The sequence below is a fragment of the Amblyomma americanum genome, chromosome 8, assembly GCF_052857255.1.
Source record: "Amblyomma americanum isolate KBUSLIRL-KWMA chromosome 8, ASM5285725v1, whole genome shotgun sequence".
NCBI classification, from domain to species: domain Eukaryota; kingdom Metazoa; phylum Arthropoda; class Arachnida; order Ixodida; family Ixodidae; genus Amblyomma; species Amblyomma americanum.
Window position 1 is genome coordinate 35,885,076 of NC_135504.1, and position 15,970 is coordinate 35,901,045.

Here is a 15,970-nt window from a genome sequence, read left to right on the forward strand (position 1 = left end):
CACACACACACACACACACACACACACACACACACACACACACACACACACACACACACACACACACACACACACACACACACACACACACTGAGTGTTGCGTATGTATGGAGTTTGCTAAGATGATCTTGAAGTTGTTGTCCTCAAGGAATAAATTGCGCACACCCACTGCGGAGGATTGGCCAAGACACAGGCGGCGACTGACAGTAGCTCAAAGGCGTTCCTCACAAAACGAACCGAGTGAAGACTAAAGTTAAGATTAAAATTCATTCTGCTTTTGCCGTGGCTATCCTAACAACAACCACCCGTGGAGCATCAGTGGAGAGGGGGGGGGGGGGATTGCTGTTTAAAAACCTCACTCGCATTCTGTCCTAGCAACAAATGGCGCATACCCACTCTGAGGGATAGGAAAATAATCAGGAGGCATAGAAAAGCTGTTCAACTGTACAAATGTGCAAAAGGAAAATAAAAAGAGAAACAGAAATTCAAAATTATTCCACCGAGGGGGCCTTATTCTTCCAACATTTCTTCCTGTCATTTGTCTCCTCCCAAGGTCGTCTGAGTAGCACGGATAACCTCTTCGTACCTACGCGCTTACGTGTGCATGCATAAGTTATACATGAACACGTATACCGTGGGTAGCGAGCGCTTCTAAATACACGGATGCTCATTCCGTTACTCAGTGGAGCTCGGATCAGGGCTGCTGTTGTTATAAAGGTGAGCCGCTGTTTCAAACTGTTCGTTTTTCAAGCACAGCAGGATGGCATTCTGTGCTGGCCGTTGGCTAACGTGTCCATCCGCGGATGGAACGGCGGAAAAAGTGAGAGTCACTCTGTGTAGCCGTGTGCACTGGCAGTTAGCCCTTCTGTGGGCATTATAGACCGCCGAGTACAGTTTTAAAGTATAGCCGCACACACACACACACACACACAAAATAGAGAGGAGGCCAACATCCCTTTTTACGCTTCTCCTAGAGTCAAAACTGGAGGATATGTTTTGACAACCTCGTCAGAAAACGTGACGAACGTGACGGTGTCGACGGGGAGATGTGCTTCCGTTGTGAAAGGTCCCGAGTCGACGCGGGAAACTCAAGGTTGATGTGCTGTTGCACATCACGTGCACTTACACGTAATGCGAAAGGATAAAAGGATCCTTGGGCTTCAAGCGATTTCTCAACAAATCAGTGAATCCTTAGTAAAAGATACATCACGCCAAATAATCTCTGGAGGATCCTTAAATAATTAGCCAAAGACCCTTGAACATCCAAGGATCCCCTCGAAGCTCCCCGCCCAATTAAAATTGTCTATAGACTGTCTATAGACTTCTTGTAGACGCTATTGCCTTCCTATAGGTACTTCCGTTTGTCTATTCGTAGTCTACAGACTGTCATAGAAAATTCTACTAAAAGTGTATGGCCATAAATTTATAGATTGTCTGTAGACTGTCTATAGGATTTGTCTATAAAAAGTCTACAGACTTTATAGACAAATGTCTATGGAGACTTCAAAGAAAGAAGTCTACTAAAACTGTACGGCCATAAATCTATAGATTACATATAGACTGTCTATAGGATTTGTATTCTCTATAGACTAGTCTACAGGATTTGTCTAAGGAAGTCTACAGAGTTTATAGACGAAAAGTATATGGACAGTCTATAGGCTGTCCAAAAAAATATTTTGGAAGGGCGGAGCGTGTCTCGCGTGCGAAGCAAACCTCAGTTTTCAGCAAAACCCGATTTCACGGATTTCTTCATTTTACGAAGGAGGAAAAATGCAGCCATCAAAAGGCCTCAGATATAACTCGCGTACACACTGCTGGAAGCGTACAAACTAAACAGAATCTGAATAGAACTTTCTCAAAGCTAGAACATTCTCCGCGCGACTTTTCTTCTGCGATCCTAATTTCTTCTGCGATCCTAATTACAGGATTATATTGCAGAGTCTAAAAGTATTAGTCTCTGTCAGCTGCTTACAGAACGATGGGATGTGCATTTTGCGAACGTAAAACTTAAAGCCACTCGGGTAAGCGTGTGTAAGGTGGAAATGCCTTCATATGGATTGTCTTCTGAAGGTTGTCTGAATCCGCGGTCAACAGCGGTAAAATGTCAGCCAGTTAGTTGTACATCACTCAGTCATCGTAAGTCATCATCAGTACATCACTCACAATCAGTCAGTTGTATAGCTGGTGGTAACATCACTGTCTGCTAATCCAGACCCACCAGAACGCCTACTTCCCAGCAGTTGTCTTCCATTAAAAATTATGGAGCTGATTGGTTTGGTTTGGTTTACGGGGGTTTCACTTCCCAAAGCGACTAAGGCTATGAGGGACGCCGTAGTGAAGGGCTCCGGAAATTTCGACCACCTGGGGTTCTTTAACGTGCACTGACATCGCACAGTACACGGGCCTCTAGAATTTCGCCTCCATCGATATTCGACCGCCGCGGCCGGGATCGAACCCGCGTCTTTCGGGCCAGCAGCCGAGCGCCGTAACCACTCATCCACCGCGGCGGCTAATTATGGAGCTGAGATCTGATGACGTGTCTATATCGCCTGTATGGATCTTTTGTCACCAATGCCCTCTGTGAACGAAACACTTTCCTGGAATATGGAGACTACAATGCGTGCGATAAGCTTCGCTGCTGAGCGAACAGAGAGCTAATCGAACGTTGCGTCAGCCGAGATAGATGACTTCACTCGCTAGGTGACAATAGTGGCATCGGGCGTGGGCATAGCGCTTCAGATAGGTTATCGCCTTGAGCCATTTGATGAGTGACGCACAGTCCCAAGGCGCCCATGTTCATTGCACCGTCAACGCACATCATTGAATCCGGAAAGGTACCCTATAAGTGTGCACTAGGGGAACTCGCCGTGGCGCGGGTTCCATGATGCGCGATATAAGCCCTCGGTGTTGAACAACACCTTGAAATTGTGACAACGGGTGTATAATAATTAATAATTGGTTTTGGGGGAAAGGAAATGGCACAGTATCTGTCTCATATATCGTTGGACACCTGAACCGCGCCGTAAGGGAAGGGATAAAGGAGGGAGTGAAAGAAGACAGGAAGAAAGAGGTGCCGTAGTGGAGGGCTCCGGAATAATTTCGTCCACCTGGGGATCTTTAACGTGCACTGATATCACCCAGCACACGGGCGCCTTAGCGTTTTTCCTCCATAAAAACGCAGCCGCCGCGGTCGGGTTCGAACCCGAGAACTCCGGATGAGTAGTCGAGCGCCCTAACCACTGAGCCACCACGGCGGGGCTACGACGGGTGTATCGACAATGCTTTCGCCACACCTCAGAGGTCCCGGCACCTGTTCTCGGGCCGATTAGTAAAGGCAAAAAAAGTAAAAAAAAACGCTCTAAGGACGGTTACCCCTGATTAACGCGAGGTCCAGCGGCATATGCTTGCGGTGGTGAATATATCGTTTATTCATTGGTACCCTTCTCTCCTACAGTGCTCCTAATGTCACCATGCTGTCACTAGTGACGTCACTGTGTTCTGACCACAAATCGTGGTTCGTTTCTGTGACGTCATGCGAGAGGTCGCTGCATGCTGACCAATCAGCATCGCGTGATGTTACGCCAAAGCCGCGGTATCGAGAAACGCTCATTTTCTAGAGCTCTGGCTGTAGAAGACGGGAGGGCAAGAAAGAGACGGAACTTCTCCTCAGACCATACGCCCTACCACTGGCCGCCGAAGGTATCAATGAGAGCTGCATTGCACCCCACGGCTGAGCCCAGCTGAGCCATATAGCCACGGATGGCACACTTTCGAAAGTGCCCAGTCTCAGGACCACAGTTCCTTTACGGCTCAGGCAAACTTAGGCAACACTGTCTTTGTTCAGCAGGTTAACGCAGGAGTTTTCAGTTAAGTCATATTAGGACAGTGGCGTAATTTACGCAGGAGGCAGCGCCTTCAGTTAGCTATTGCTGTAATAATAAATAATTGTTTTTTTGGGGAAAGTAAATGGCGCAGAATCTGTCTCATATATCGTTGGACACCTGAACCGCGCCGTAAGGGAAGGGATAAAGGAGGGAGTGAAAGAAGAAAGGAAAAATAGGTGCCGTAGTGGAGGGCTCCGGAATAATTTGACCACCTGGTGATCTTTAACGTGCACTGACATCGCACAGCACACGGGCGCCTTAGCGTTTTTCCTCCATAAAAACGCAGCCGCCGCGGTCGGGTTCGAACCCGGGAGCTCCGGATCAGTAGTCGAGCGCCCTAACCACTGAGCCACCGCGGCGGGGCCTATTGCTATAATAATAAATTGGTTTTTGGGGAAAGGAAATGGCGCAGTATCTGTCTCATATATCGTTGGACACCTGAAACGCGCCATAAGGGAAGGGATAAAGGAGGGGGTTAAAGAAGAAAGGAAGAAAGAGGTGCCGTAGTGGAGGGCTCCGGAATAATTTCGACCACCTGGGGATCTTTAAGGCGGAGGTGCACCGCACGTCAGCGGCGAGGCCGTTGTTTATTCATTAGATAAGCTTTACAACTTCTCGGCGTGGTCGTACTTATTTACCATAGCGTTAAACACGATTTTATTTCCTCCTCAGTTAAATGTTTAAACAGAAACGTTGATTACTGATCCGGTGTTCCCGGCTTCGAACCCGATCGCGGCGGCTGCGTTTTTATGGAGGCGAAACGCTAAGGCGCCCGTGTGCTGTGCGATGTCAGTGCACGTTAAAGATCCCCAGGTGGTCGAAATTATTCTGGAGCCCTCCACTACGGCACCTCTCACTTCCTTTCTTCTTTCACTCCCTCCTTTATCCCTTCCCTTACGGCGCGGTTCAGGTGTCCAACAATATATGAGACAGATACTGCGCCATTTCCTTTGCCCAAAACCAATTATTATTATTGCATACTACTGGCGTAAGTACTATAGCCTTCATAACCTTACTTCGGCCTAAGTTACGAACAAACTGCGGTAACCAACAGAGAAAAAGTTGTTTGTGTAGCAGATATCTTTCCATGCCTACTTTATAAGTGGAAGTAAGACCATTTCTCAATTAAAAACAATCAAGCGCAGGCTTTTGTTTTGTAGTTGTCTTCATCGTTTTTCCCTTTTGGCCAATGTACCCTTCTTTAATTTTGGTGATAAAATGCACGATTTGCGCATCACGTAGTGAATGTATATTGTAAAACAATAATTGTAATTTATTGTGCCCGCCGCGGTGGCTCAGTGGTTAGGGCGCTCGACTTCTGATCCGGAGTTCCCGGGCTCGAACCCGACCGCGGCAGCTGCGTTTTTATGGAGGAAAAACGCTAAGGCGCCCGTGTGCTGTGCGATGTCAGTGCACGTTAAAGATCCCCAGGTGGTCGAAATTATTCCGCAGCCCTCCGCTACGGCACCTCCTTCTTCCCTTCTTTCACTCCCTCCTTTATCTCTTCCCTTACGGCGCGGTTCAGGTGTCCAACGATATATGAGACAGATACTGCGCCATTTCCTTTCCCCAAAACCAATTATTATTATTTATTATCATTACCAGCTCCCTTCCCATCGCACCCTTTATGTTGCAAGAATTCACGCCCAAGGCGGGTAATCTCTTATTTTTCTTGCATTATGAGCGCGAAGAGCGGCTTGCAAGTCTTGAATTTCCAATCTTGAAAACATGGCGAATCTCCAGCGTTTTTCTCTCCACTGTCGGAGTCCTGACATTCTGTCCTTCGTCGCACACCTTGCTTGACACGGACATGTTCGGGACGAAATTTATCCAAAGGTCAGAAATCCACTGCTGTTACGTTCAGGTTGATTGCCTGTAAAAACGGATTCTTTCAGGTAACTTCGAATTGCCAAAGATTTTCCGGAGTTGGGAAAGAGTGTTTTCCGGCTTTATTCAAAAGTATATAGTGACCCTTGCTTAAAAGGGCATATGTATTAGTTTTCATCTGAATGAATTTTGTTTCTTAAAATGCTTCACGGCTTAGTCAGATGACCGGTCGTATTCCTTTCCACCACACAGTTGCTCTTGCGGCTCACATAAGTAAAATAAAGAATTGAAAGAAAAAATCTAAAAGCCGACTATATCAAAGATACCGCAAATTTCAGCGCCAGGGGGAGGAGGCGAAGGACAGGCAGGGAGATTGACCGGAAGAATAACCGGTTTGCTATCCTGCACGGGGGGAGGGGGGAAGGGGTGAGGGGATAATAATAATAATAATAATTGGTTTTTGGGGAAAGGAAATGCGCAGTATCTGTCTCATATATCGGCGGACACCTGAACCGCGCCGTAAGGGAAGGGATAAAGGAGGGAGTGAAAGAAGAAAGGAAGAAAGAGGTGCCGTAGTTGGGGGGGGGGGGGGGGGGCTCCGGAATATTTTCGACCACCTGGCGGACGTGCACTCACATCGCACAACACACGGGCGCCTCAGTGTTTCGCCTCCATCGAAACGCGACCGCCGCGGTCGGGTTCGAACCCGGGAACTCCGGATCAGTAGCCGAGCGCGCTAACCACTGAGCCACCGCGGCCGGCGCAACAATTCCGAAAGAAAAGCATTTTTTTTCCCGGGAGTTTATGAACGCAAATTTTCCATATATTGTAAGATTTCTCTACAACAATCGATATATGCGCAGATCTCTCGTCAACAGGCTTGCTTTTTTTTTGCAATAAACGTTTATGCGGTAGTGAAAAGCGTTCCCCATTGGTTTTCTATGGCCGTCTTAACTGCTGCATGCAAGCGGTGGAAAAACTTTAAAAGAAAGATACTGCTACACATCGGAAGAATGAACCATCACTTTCAATATTTGCATAATAGCACCTTACCATTTACCAATAATCAAAATTTTCTTCCAATAATCTGGACATGAAACGAGCAGCGACATTTGAAAGTCCCATATCATATATCACATATGTAACAGGCTGAAAACCCAAAACGGAACGGGTTGGCGCCCGTTGGTGGTGGCGTCAAAGGGGTTCGCTTGTATCTTGTATCCGGTAGTTTGTTTCGCAGGCGCGCGCTTTTTCATTCTTGCGCCATTGTTTCGCCTTCTTGGCATAACTATAGTTAGCCCGTCAGTATCCCCTCGCCCTCTTCCCTTCCACTCCACTTCATGGGTGCGTAAATCCGGATATTCGCGCAGCCATCACTTGCAATTCTGCGGCGACGTTCGCGAAGTTCTTCAGAGTACTGCACACCAGGCTACTCGTATTAGCGGCACAGAACTCCGCGATCCTGTGACGTCAGAGTTAAGCGGACTCCGAATGTCGCGATACCGGCGTACGCACCTTCCCTTATAGGTACAGTCGGGGACAAAACTCGCTGGACCACGCGTTCCTCAAACGAACCTCATAGCTCTGCTATTAGCCGGCGGCTGAAGAACACACTTCTAGAGGTAAAAGTCAAAATTTTGTTCTTTCATCTCCAGAAATTCAAATCCGACCGCGGCGGCTGCGTTTTTATGGAGGCAAAACGCTAAGGCGCCCGTGTGCTGTGCGATGTCAGAGCACGTTAAAGATCCTCAGGTGGTCGAAATTATTCCGGAGCCCTCCACTACGGCACTTCTCTCTTCCTTTGTTCTTTCACTCCCTCCTTTACCCTTTCCTTACGGCGCGGTTCAGGTGTCCAACTATATATGAGACAGATACTGCGCCATTTCCTTTCCCCCCAAAACCAATTAAAAAAAATTATTATCATCTCCAGAAATGTGGTCTGCAGCCGCCGGCTAATAGTAGAGCTATCGTCTTCATTTGAGGAACGCGTGATCCAGAGACTTTTGTTCCCGACTGTACAGCTGGCGCTTTAAAAGGTACTGCGAATACATTTTCTTTTATTGCGCACAAACGCGCTCTTTGGTATAGATAAAAAGAAACGATACAGACTGGCCCTGTTATGAAAGAAACAGGTGGTTCGTAACCGCGGTTAAAAAAATTGCAGCAATACATTGTGTCACGCTCTCTGAAGCCCCTACTGTGCAAATATATCACATTCAACGTTCAATTGTTATATGGACAAAGGTTTCGGCAAACGGTTTGTCATCGATGTCTCCACCGTCTGTTTAGAACGAAACAATGGCACCCAGAACATTTTCCGCACCCATATACTTCTTCACTACATTGCTGAAATAAGGACATATGTCATAACAGCATGCCCACCTGTTATAGTCCGTGCACAAATGCACTCCGACAGAACTCTCTAGCTCTTAGCTCCTTGCCATCTCTCGTCTCTTCTGTGTTCATGCAGCGATCGTGCTTCGAAAACAAAGAAAAGGAAATAGGAAAAAAAGCATGCGCTCAGTCGTAAAGTGCAAGCTAAGCGCCAAGTGTGCGCACTAAGTATAGCCACGTTAGCTAAAGGGCACCTCTGGGGTTTTTGAGGTTACCATGTTCTAAGGAAACTTGTGCTGTTTCTCTCTCGTTCTTGGTTACATGCACCAGGATTGGTAGCCATGCGACATTTTATATTAGCACAAACAGAAATCAAAGTTGGTCGTTTCCGTGGCCCCAGTTCAGATGATTTCTACAGGCAACACTGCATTTACGACTTTACAACCTGACGTCGACGTTATTTTCTTCCAGTACGTTTAAAATCCGCTGCCCGCTGCTGTAACAAAATTTTCGTCGCCTCAGGTATGCTTTGAAAGGACTCGTCGCATTTGCAGTCGGTACTTTAACTACTGAAAGCACGTACGAGTGTTTTTTTTTTAGTACGGTTAGTGACGTCATAGCTGCATCAGACGAAGCATCGTGCCTGATCATGGACTGAGTTTCGGTTTCTGTTCGATGTTGTCACTGTTTTAAGATGGCTGTATTTTGAAAAACGGTTTGTTGAGACGAAAAGGGGGAACCCTAAAGAATGTGCTGTGACTGTGAACTCGAAATGTTCGAAAGATTCCCGGAGTTTCCCTTTAATGTAGGTACCCCTGGAAGGCGGAGAAGAGAGGGGGGTGGGGGGTGAAATACGCCCGGCCGGCCACTCTAGATTATCATTCTGGGTCACTATAACACAAAAAAAAACGATATAACCAACGTAGCATAAGCGTGCCATGCATGCCCCCCAGTGCATATACATAATGGTATGTACCATCAGCGTCGAATGAATTGCGAACAAGACCACTGCAAAGCAAACCTCTAAACGACAGATGTTAGCTGAAGGGTACTGAACTCTAGTGCAATTGATTTACAATTCGATGGTGTGAAGACGGCTTCCCCGAAGTGTTAATGCATTTCGCCTGTGTTTCTGTCCACTAACCGATATTGTATTTTTTTTTATTTGGGGGTTTCAGTTATGCTGTTCGCGCTTCATTTGACGCTGATGAAACCTGGTGTCGCATGACGTGCACGCTTCTACAATATGCTGCTCTATTCTATATGTCATTTTAAAGTGCACATATAGGGTAGTATGCAGAATGCTATGTATATACTGACCTACATATTATAGTGCGGTGTGCCATTTGTTCTGCACTATTCCAAGTACTATATACTATTCTTCTATGTATACAGAGAGGTGTTCGGAATATTATGAATATTCGCTTCTCGCTTACTTGGAACATGCTCTCCTAATCTGTACATATAGAATAGCACACCGTACCCTATTATGCAATATTCATAATATTCTAAGCTGCAGTATAGAGTATGGAATACCATATATCTATATACTTGTCTAGATACTATAAACTGTGTATACGTAAAAGCATACTCACAGGTTAGCATCGCAGGTTTTGACTTGGGTCCCCGACAGAAGATAACTTAATTATAGCACGTAGCTCCTATAATTCTGGCAGCCGGGTCCTTCAGCAGATACGTGCTTAACGTCTTCGTCCCACAGCTGCTTTCTTCCGGTGCAGTAACGCAAGCCACAGGGCACGGCAACTTTCACGCTGACGCGGTCAGACACGCAGAAGCCAGAAGCGGACCTTTGAGTCGACACGTCAGCGGATGCAGACTGTTGTCCTGGGAGGTTCGCAACACGCTGTCGACAAGGGCCACCGAAAGCTGACGTTTGATCCTTAGCGTCTCGCACTTTCGCAAGGCGCACGATAGATGCACTTTAGTTACTGCTTGTAACAGCTGTTTAATTGAAGCCGGACGCCAAAGCACCGGCCGTCAAGCCGTGTGCTTGCTAGCTGGGCAGCCTCAGCCGGGGACCTCCCACCGAAGGTCGATAGTACAGCGCCGAGCGTCGAAGATAAGGGTAGCGATAAGGTGCTAGCCTCTAAATGCACGCTTTCCCCTTTTTTTGTTTGTACACCTTTTTTTTGCCCGCCACGGATTCAGAGTCCGCTTATCGGGCCAGGTGAAACGGGCTCAGAGGTGTACAATGTTTCGACAGGCCATTGTCGTCATAACGTGCGTATGGTGGTGTCAGCTGTAGACGTTTGTAGGCGGTGACCGGTGTCGCCTCTTGTTTATAAGATGTTGTTCCCAACGCTTTTGACGGTGACGTAGATTGCCGGAACTTACAGCTTCGCAGAGTGCAGGTAACAACGGTGTTTAAGTTCTTGTCCACAGCTCGGCCGACAGGCTCAATGTCCGCTGTTCAGGAATGCCGATTTCCAATGACAATAAGGAACTTTATGCGCCAACCACACTTAAAGGCTTGCTGCCCAGAATTGCTACGACGGACTTGTTGCCTCTTCAAGCGAAGGAACTCGCAACCGCGGTGAACCTCGACACTAACGTGTAATTCGACATTAGATGCTAGTACACTTAGTCTCGTAAAAAGGTAGATCCGAGCGGTTTCAAACCAACGTGAAATAAAAGTCTATCACGTTCAAAAGAAAGCGATAGAAAGCAGCTCACGCCTGTTCTATACTGCCCTGTTTCGACCTCCTGGGTAGGGCGATTAAACGACAATGCTTTGAAGTGACCACACAAGAGCTTCGACTGGAACCAATGGCGCGACAGCGTATCAGAAATACGAAATCTTTGATCCAGAATTCAGGAATAACTTATTTCAGAGCCAGCAAGACGATGGAACGAGATTGCGATAATCTCTGCCAGTGAAAAGCCACCAGTGAGGTCTGATATCAAAGAATGGAGTCTAAGATATGGCACTGGGTCGTCATGGATTGGAAATAAAAGAGAATGAAAAGGTTTGAGAGAGAATAATTGACAGCTGAAAATAGTGGGCAAGATAGAAGCAATGCTAACAAGACTGCTTTGATATCAACGCGAAATGCCTGCTGGAAGCGCGCCAACTTTTTCTGATACCCGATTCGTCCACGTAAGCTTTGCCTAACCCAATAAGAGCCAAATAAAGCCGAAGAAACGACAGTTTTGAAATGGAACGTCGTTTTAACTCAAAATAATTGGAGTGAGGCTCGGCTATGGCGCAAACACACGCTCTAGCGCCGAAAATCACACTTCCATCAATTCAGAAAGAGTATGGCTAAAAAGTATATGATACTGTGGTTTTATATATTACTTTATGGACCGGCCATCTATTCGGTTACGGCGACAAATTTTAGGCACGCCCTAATGTGAACAACTCAGATTCATTCTGGAAGGCCCGAAGGCTACACAGACCCTGTTTCAGACTCAATATCGGAGCTACTGAGAGATTACTTGACAACTTATCGCCAGACGCAAAGATCGTTGTTGAAACAGATACTGTAAAGGACGCTTCTGTGCGAGTTTTAAGCGTGCCACCAAGCTGGAAATAAAAATTCTTTACCGTTTCGACGGTTTTCTCACGCGCAGACAAGACTTTCTGGTAAGTGTACCTGATCACGGTAATTGCTCAGCTCTCTATTAGGTGAGAATAATTATTTTTTCTTGATCCAACAGCGCAGGTTATTGGAAGGGCTCAACAAACACCTTGACGTCTTGATGTACAACTTATGAACGAGTAAAGCTGAAGACGAGGCAGACGGAAAGTGAGAAGCAAGCAAACAGGAAAAGCACGAGAAACGACAGAGTTGAACTCACGCACATAGGTCAGCGTTTTCGACCGAAAACATACAGCGCCTGAAGCGGAGTGATAACTTCTCTTGACGGCTGAGATTTGCTGCCCAGTTTTCACTGCTTTAATTCAGACGCTTAGAACGCTGCTGACTAGAAAAATAAGGTGGTAACGTGAAATGTTTATACACCCGCAAAAGCTGTCACTGACAACGTCCAGGCCGCAAGCTTATGGCATGACTTTTAGGGTGATGCGCATTTATATACAATGGCAGAGAGAAACAGGCAAATCACTGCTAAAAAAAACAGTAAATGTCGAACTTCTACCAACCTACGCCAGCTTTCAAAGGAGCGCTACTCAGGTGCAGAGGAGAAGGCAAATTGATTTGATTGGTTTAAGTCTCTGCAACATAATGTCTCGGCGACCCGCTCTGAGAGAACAATGGGCTGTACTCTGGGCTCAGTAGATCAAGACATGTCACCGCGCCTCTCGTGTTATCTGAAACTTGCGAATGCGGACAGCAAGAACCTGAAGGCCATGGGAGTACCTTAAGTGCCCATGTGCTTTAAATCACTCCTGCCGCTCCGTATCTACTATTATTCAGCGACAAAAAAGTTGTCTCAGACAGGACGCAAGACCGGTGCGACACCGTAAAATCAACTCCTGCTCTTTTCCTTTCTAGTTTCTGGCTCGAACTAATCCATGTTTAACAAACGAGTCTGTGGTAATAGACGCGGCAGATATAGCGGCGCGAATATCTGGTCATATAGAAAATACCAGTCGTCCGTTCATGTCTGACTCTATAGCCAATGAAGGAAATCGTCTATAAACATTCAATGCAACTAATTAGCCCTACTTCTTTCATACCCTAGGCTACCTTATATCGTTTAGCCTGAACTTACGAGAAAGACAAGGACACGGTTCTTAAAGCGGTACGCACCAAAGTTCTTTTTTGTCATCGTCCAAACACGAAAAAAAAGACGTGCCCGCTTCGATCAAGTAAAACGAACCTGGATGTCTCTGTCGCGCTCGATGATATATCGCTAACTTTAAACGCACAGTGCCCGCCCAGTGCAACTTTGACCTGAATCCAAACGCGCAGTGATCTCACTGGACGATGTCTAGCACGCAATGATGAAGAACCGGACTCGACCGCAAATCTAAGAACAGACAGAAGCTTTGTGCCAGCAGTTGTAAGTCTGCCAAGAACGACGCATCGAACAAGCTGAAGAGGAGACTTAAGGAAAGCTTCTCAAGAGTCCGTACCTTTCCCAGTTTCAACTGTGTTTCAGGAGGTTGCCTTTCCGGAGACTACCGCTATATACAGTACAAGGCCAACTGTTCCTAACAGCACCAGGCAATATGAAATCACTTTCGGTGACGTTCTCTCAAGCTACCGGCCGACAAAACACAAGCTACGTCAACCATGTTCTCACCAGTCGAAACACATGGCGGGAAGATACTCGCATTCTTCGATCGCATAAGCTCTTCAAGACTAAGGGTGGAGACTCTATGCTTGAAGGAGCCCTCACAATCACTTCAAGGTCTGTAGACGTCAATATCAGCATTTAAGCGGCCGCGCTGAAACTGCGGTGCTTCGCGTGTTCACGAATTTACTCTACTCGGATTCCTCGCTACCTCTTCGTCAGGTAGATCAAGATCCCACATAGACACAAAGGCCGCATTGCTACCATCTCCGCCCTTCAATCGCAGCAGCGCTTTTACGTGCGCTCCAATACAAGCAAGTAGCTCCGGGCATTCTCGTAACACAGCTGCGACGCGCTGTGCCAGGTCCGCGGCAGTCTTCGGTTATTTTCAGTGATACACTTAGTCACTGTGAAAAGTACGTGAAAGCAACGAAATGCACCCAAAGCGACCTCTCTAAAGTGGCACCTAGTAAGAAGGCCTTCCTTAAAATAGCTTACGCCGTATGCTCGAAGCAAGCGTCCTTGAATGTTCAGGGATCTTCAGTCATGTCCCTGGGGCATAACGAGGCAGGTGACGATGGTTGCGTTCTTCGAAGCTACTGGACCGGCGACAGCACTAGCGATGCTTCAAGACGCGCTTCCGAAAAGGAGGCAGTTCCCGCCAGTCACGGCAGTTGTTACCTGCACGGTCAAACGGAACAACTCCGCGTAGTTTACACCGCAACCTCGAAACAACTGCCCTGAATCACCACGAATCTCCAGCGACGTTGATTGAACTTGGTCAGGCAGGTGACCACGGTTACGGTTATGCCCCTCGAAGCTGCTGGGCCAGTGGCAACACAAGCGACTCTTGGAAGTTGTGCTTCTGGCCAAGAGACACGCACGCAACCAAAACAGACGAGAGGCGACACACATTCAGTACTGTGATCCTGCTTCGTCCGAGACTGCGAGCCTCCTGATGATTTCACGTTGCCCCAACATGGTCGAAAGCATCCGCCGCAACCTGCCGGAGCAATATCCGCTGCGGGACGCAGAAAAGAGAAGGAACACGCATGCTCTGCGCTCCCAGCGGCGTCGGGCGATCTTCGCGCGCGACACTATCGAACAACAGGTGCTGCCGCCGCTTCACTTTTGGCCCCCGCGCCGCGTGTTGGCGCGCAAACTTGGCTGCCACACGATGACGCGGCCGTCAGAGATCGCCCGGGAGTGAGAGAGAGGGAGAAGGAAGAAAGAATGCGCTGCTTTCGCTCGCGGTGCTGCGCGGACCAATCGGTGAACGATACTGCCGGTCTGTCGCTTCTCTTCGCTTCAGCTAGACTATACATAGTGTTTCCTTTCATTCATTCTTGTTTTTTCTTTTGGAGCGCTCGCGGCGCATCGTGTCGACGAGCTTTCGGTTTCACGGGGCGGCGTTGTCGACCGCAGGCCGAGGGTCGCCTTTCGTTCGGCGCCGATTTGCTGCCTTCACACGTGGCTAGGGCTGTGGCGGGCGTCTCTAGGTTGTGAGCTGCACGCCACTCGGCTTCCCAATACAGGCTCAGGGATAGCATCACCCCCCCCCCCCTCCGCCCTTCGTTTAAAAGCTTGTTTATCCACCTAGCCCCATTTTAATAACTGATTACTCACTTATTACAGAAGCTTAACTGATCACTCAGTGAGCAACCTTCCGTAATATGATTGAGCCAGTTAAAGCTATAAATCGCTCGCTCACTAACTGACTGGTATGTTCCTTTCGAAAACAGTTGTCGGTACTCTCTCTTACACACCGATGAAGTGTCACGAGCATGCCTGCCTCGAATTCAGCTTGTTCATCCCTTGCTAAAAAAATACAGCCCGACTGGTTTGTTTCTGGCTTCGTTCAAAAAATATAGGCGACACTCAAGCTCCGCCTTAAGAGTATGACGCGATTGATTTAGTGGGTTAACGCCCATATAAAGCCCCGCTTAACCAAGCCGTACTACCGTGCCTGTGTGGCCTAGGGGAGCATTTGCGGCACGGAATGGTAGGGTTCTGGAGGATTCCATTTCCCCCAGCCTCCCGTCTGATTGCAGAAGCCCGAGTTGGCAGCTCCTCCCAAATCGGCATGTCACGTGACGTCAGACAACCCTACGACCAATCTGTGCCCGGCCATGTCGGCTGCCGGCTGCCAGAGTCATGCTCGCGGTTTCTCGCTCACAATGCGGACACCGACAACGCCACGGTGGATTTTCTGGAGAATGGGGCCTTTAACGCTCTCGCGTTAAACTCTGTAACGTGAAAGCAACTTTCTCGTTAACCTTCCGAGGCTTACAGGACATACGGGTGCGCTAGCGAGCGCCACCACACGATGTACAAGCAAACAAACCCCCATGGGCTGCATTGACAAATACTGCAGTGTTTCTCACATAAAATCGTAGAAGCCAGAATCCAAATCTGCCTAGGGTGTGGCCTCCTAAAGCATGTTTGAACATTTACTTTGCATTTGTAGCCACTTTCAATTTGTAGCCGTGGAACACAAGATTAAGCTCAGAATATACACGGTTGGTCAAACGTTCCCAGGCCACACGGTCTACTTTTGAGCCATGCAGAGGGGCAGTTTAGTCATCCCCGAAGCTCACTATATCTGTACGGTATAGGAGAAGCATCATTTTCACCTTTGATAACCTTGGTAGATTTACAGAGCTCTTAAGTGTCCGACATTAATGCTTAAAAGCAGACCCCAT

General features: G+C 47.6%; 2 protein-coding genes across 4 annotated transcripts in view; one reads left to right on the forward strand and one right to left on the reverse strand.

Annotated features, from left to right (window-relative positions):
* The window catches only part of LOC144101341 (acetylgalactosaminyl-O-glycosyl-glycoprotein beta-1,3-N-acetylglucosaminyltransferase-like), a 35,585-nt gene extending 21,142 nt beyond the window's left edge, over nt 1–14,443 (reverse strand). Inside the window, exons 1-2 of one of the 3 annotated variants that reach the window (XM_077634448.1) lie at nt 13,374–14,432; nt 9,641–13,256 (exon numbers count right to left, since the gene is read on the reverse strand). In XM_077634448.1, the coding sequence (XP_077490574.1) occupies nt 9,641–9,650 (10 nt within the window). In that variant the 5' untranslated portion in view covers nt 9,651–13,256; nt 13,374–14,432. Of the gene's footprint in view, nt 1–9,640 lie in introns of all 3 variants that reach the window. The other 2 variants (XM_077634447.1, XM_077634449.1) reach the window with 2 other exon arrangements.
* Nucleotides 14,248–15,970, forward strand: part of LOC144102305 (uncharacterized) — a 31,663-nt gene continuing 29,940 nt past the window's right edge. The window contains exon 1 of the mRNA XM_077635609.1: nt 14,248–14,379. Within this exon, the coding sequence (XP_077491735.1) occupies nt 14,248–14,379 (132 nt within the window). The remainder of the gene's footprint in view (nt 14,380–15,970) is intronic.